The following is a 2,159-nucleotide window of genomic DNA, read 5'->3' on the forward strand; positions in this document are numbered from 1 at the left end:
TGTCTCATTATAAATTGAAAACATCATAAGATTGTATTAATTAGAAACATCAAAATTTCCTATAAAAATTCTCTCTTTAAAGGAAGTCTGTTAGAAATTCCACAACACAACTGACTCTGGCATTGCACTTGTATGCGATATGTACACCATCTACTGACGTCAGAACTAATAAAAATCCCTTAGGAAAATTTACCATAGAGTAACCTATGGTAATCTATGACAACCTATGGTTACCAAAGAAATTTGTATGGCAACATACCATAGGCATACGAGATTCATAGAGATCTGTATGGCATTTATATGGCACAATAACATAAGTCTATGGCGAACATAGAAATTTGTATGGCAGCATACCATAGGCCTATGATAACCCATAGACATCTGCATGGCATTTATATGTCATGAGACTATATATGACTTTTAAATATTTAACTCTTCTGAATAGCGTAGAAATCTGGTCGTGGAGTAAAAGTAAACAGAGCGATTTAGTAGAACATCTGACTTCAAAATAAATAATAATAATGTGCTTGGAAAAAGGTGATAGTGAAGGTTGAATAATCAAAAAGTTATTTACGTATCGTGTATTTTAGCTTGGAGAGGTTCTGAACACAGCCATCTACTGAAGATGATTTCCAGTATCAAAGCAGAGACAGCTGCTGCAAAGCCTACACCGAGAACAAAAAACACTCCATTTAAATCTGATAATCCTAAAGCTGACGCTGATGTACTATGATAAAAGTCATTGTTTAAATTTTTCTTTAAATCCAATTTAAAGAAGACATCGCTCATGAATTTATTATACAAGCCACCACTTAAAATTCGGAGCAGGATTGTATTGAAACGCTTTTTGCAGCAGAAGTCTTTCCTGATTGCAACTCCGAACGGAAAATATCCAAAAGCGTCCTTCGAATAAAAGTAGGTTTGAGGGGACCCAAAAACTAAACGAAACAGAAACGGTGACCCAAGCATTGCTGTGTGTTTTGGCACGCTTTGGTTGGTATAAGATGTGTAGTACCATTTATTCTTCTTAATATATTCTCCTAATCCTTTGAGATGGGGTATGTCACTTTTCGACAAATACTCTGCTTCAAGAGTGGGCAATGCAGCTCGGCAATCCATTGCTCCATCTCTGACTGCTGCATAGAGTTCCTTGAAATCTCTTATTTGTTTCGTTCTGATAGGGGATGTTAAAAATGATAACATGACTGAGCTGTAACTCAGAGTTATCACGTATGAATAAATAAGCCAAATTCCAAGTGGTATGCGTCTGGACATTGGACGAGGGTTGTAGTTTATTCCTTGTCTGAAACAAGATCCCCACAAAATGATAAAAACGGAACATATAGAATCTTTTGGGGAAATCAATGCCCGAAACAGCATTGTGACTAAGAGAAGTACGATAAAGAATAAAAACCATACGAGTGTGCTGAAAGGATACATGAATGCTGATGTTTTTGGCAAGAATGAAGCATGATGCATCAGAAACGTTTTATCCAGAGGGATGTACGGTATGCTGAAGTCCACTACAGTTGACCTATCTTCGGTGATACCCATTAAAGCAAATGCCATATCAGCTTCATTCCTTGCAAGCATTCCCACCATTCCAGTCCAGTTTCCGGATGCATCCCTTGAACCGTACGATGAGTCTGTGGGAACAAGAATCTCATATTCGAAATTTAGTTTACGTGACAATAAATTTATTAATTCGGCTTCAAATCCGGAGATCACGGTAGTATTGTTGATTCTTTTAATTTCTAAGGTTTTGACAATTGGTAGGGCAGCGATTCTTAGTTTAGAAGGAAAATATGGCGTCATTCTTTGCAATGTCTTTATGAAATTCTTGTAAATATGAAGCTTTAACGTCTTAATCTAAACTTTTTGACATTAATTATTAAGTTTAAATTCAGTTCAGGCTGATTCAGTTCCTGAAGAACAACAGATAATAGAGAAGTTGAGTAGGCAAGAAGAGTTTGCAGTTCTTCCCAAGACGAATGAATTCTTGGACGAAATATTTTTCTACTAGGAATGAGTGTGAAGAATTTACGGTTGCATCTAAATTTTCATGTCAAATCTCTAGTCAAAAATTCGTATTGATTCGTTAAAGTTAATTCTTAAAAGCTAACAGAGAATAAAGATTCTGAGGAAAATTCGCTATTCTT

The 2,159-nt window shown here is 35.9% G+C and overlaps 1 protein-coding gene across 1 annotated transcript; it reads right to left on the reverse strand.

Annotated features, from left to right (window-relative positions):
* Positions 1-570: 570 nt before the first annotated feature.
* LOC107443642 (putative glutamate receptor) lies at positions 571-1,815 on the reverse strand. Its single transcript, XM_016057583.3, has one exon. The coding sequence runs from the start codon at positions 1,813-1,815 to the stop codon at positions 571-573; it is 1,245 nt and encodes a 414-aa protein (XP_015913069.1).
* Positions 1,816-2,159: the final 344 nt, after the last annotated feature.

The sequence above is a fragment of the Parasteatoda tepidariorum genome, chromosome 9 (assembly GCF_982258835.1).
Source record: "Parasteatoda tepidariorum strain Cologne lab strain chromosome 9, Ptep-v5.0, whole genome shotgun sequence".
Lineage (NCBI taxonomy): Eukaryota > Metazoa > Arthropoda > Arachnida > Araneae > Theridiidae > Parasteatoda > Parasteatoda tepidariorum.

What these genes read in the sequence shown, in the direction of transcription:
- LOC107443642 (XM_016057583.3), bottom strand. Translation starts at nt 1,815, where the DNA reads ATGACGCCATATTTTCCTTCTAAACTAAGAATCGCTGCCCTACCAATT.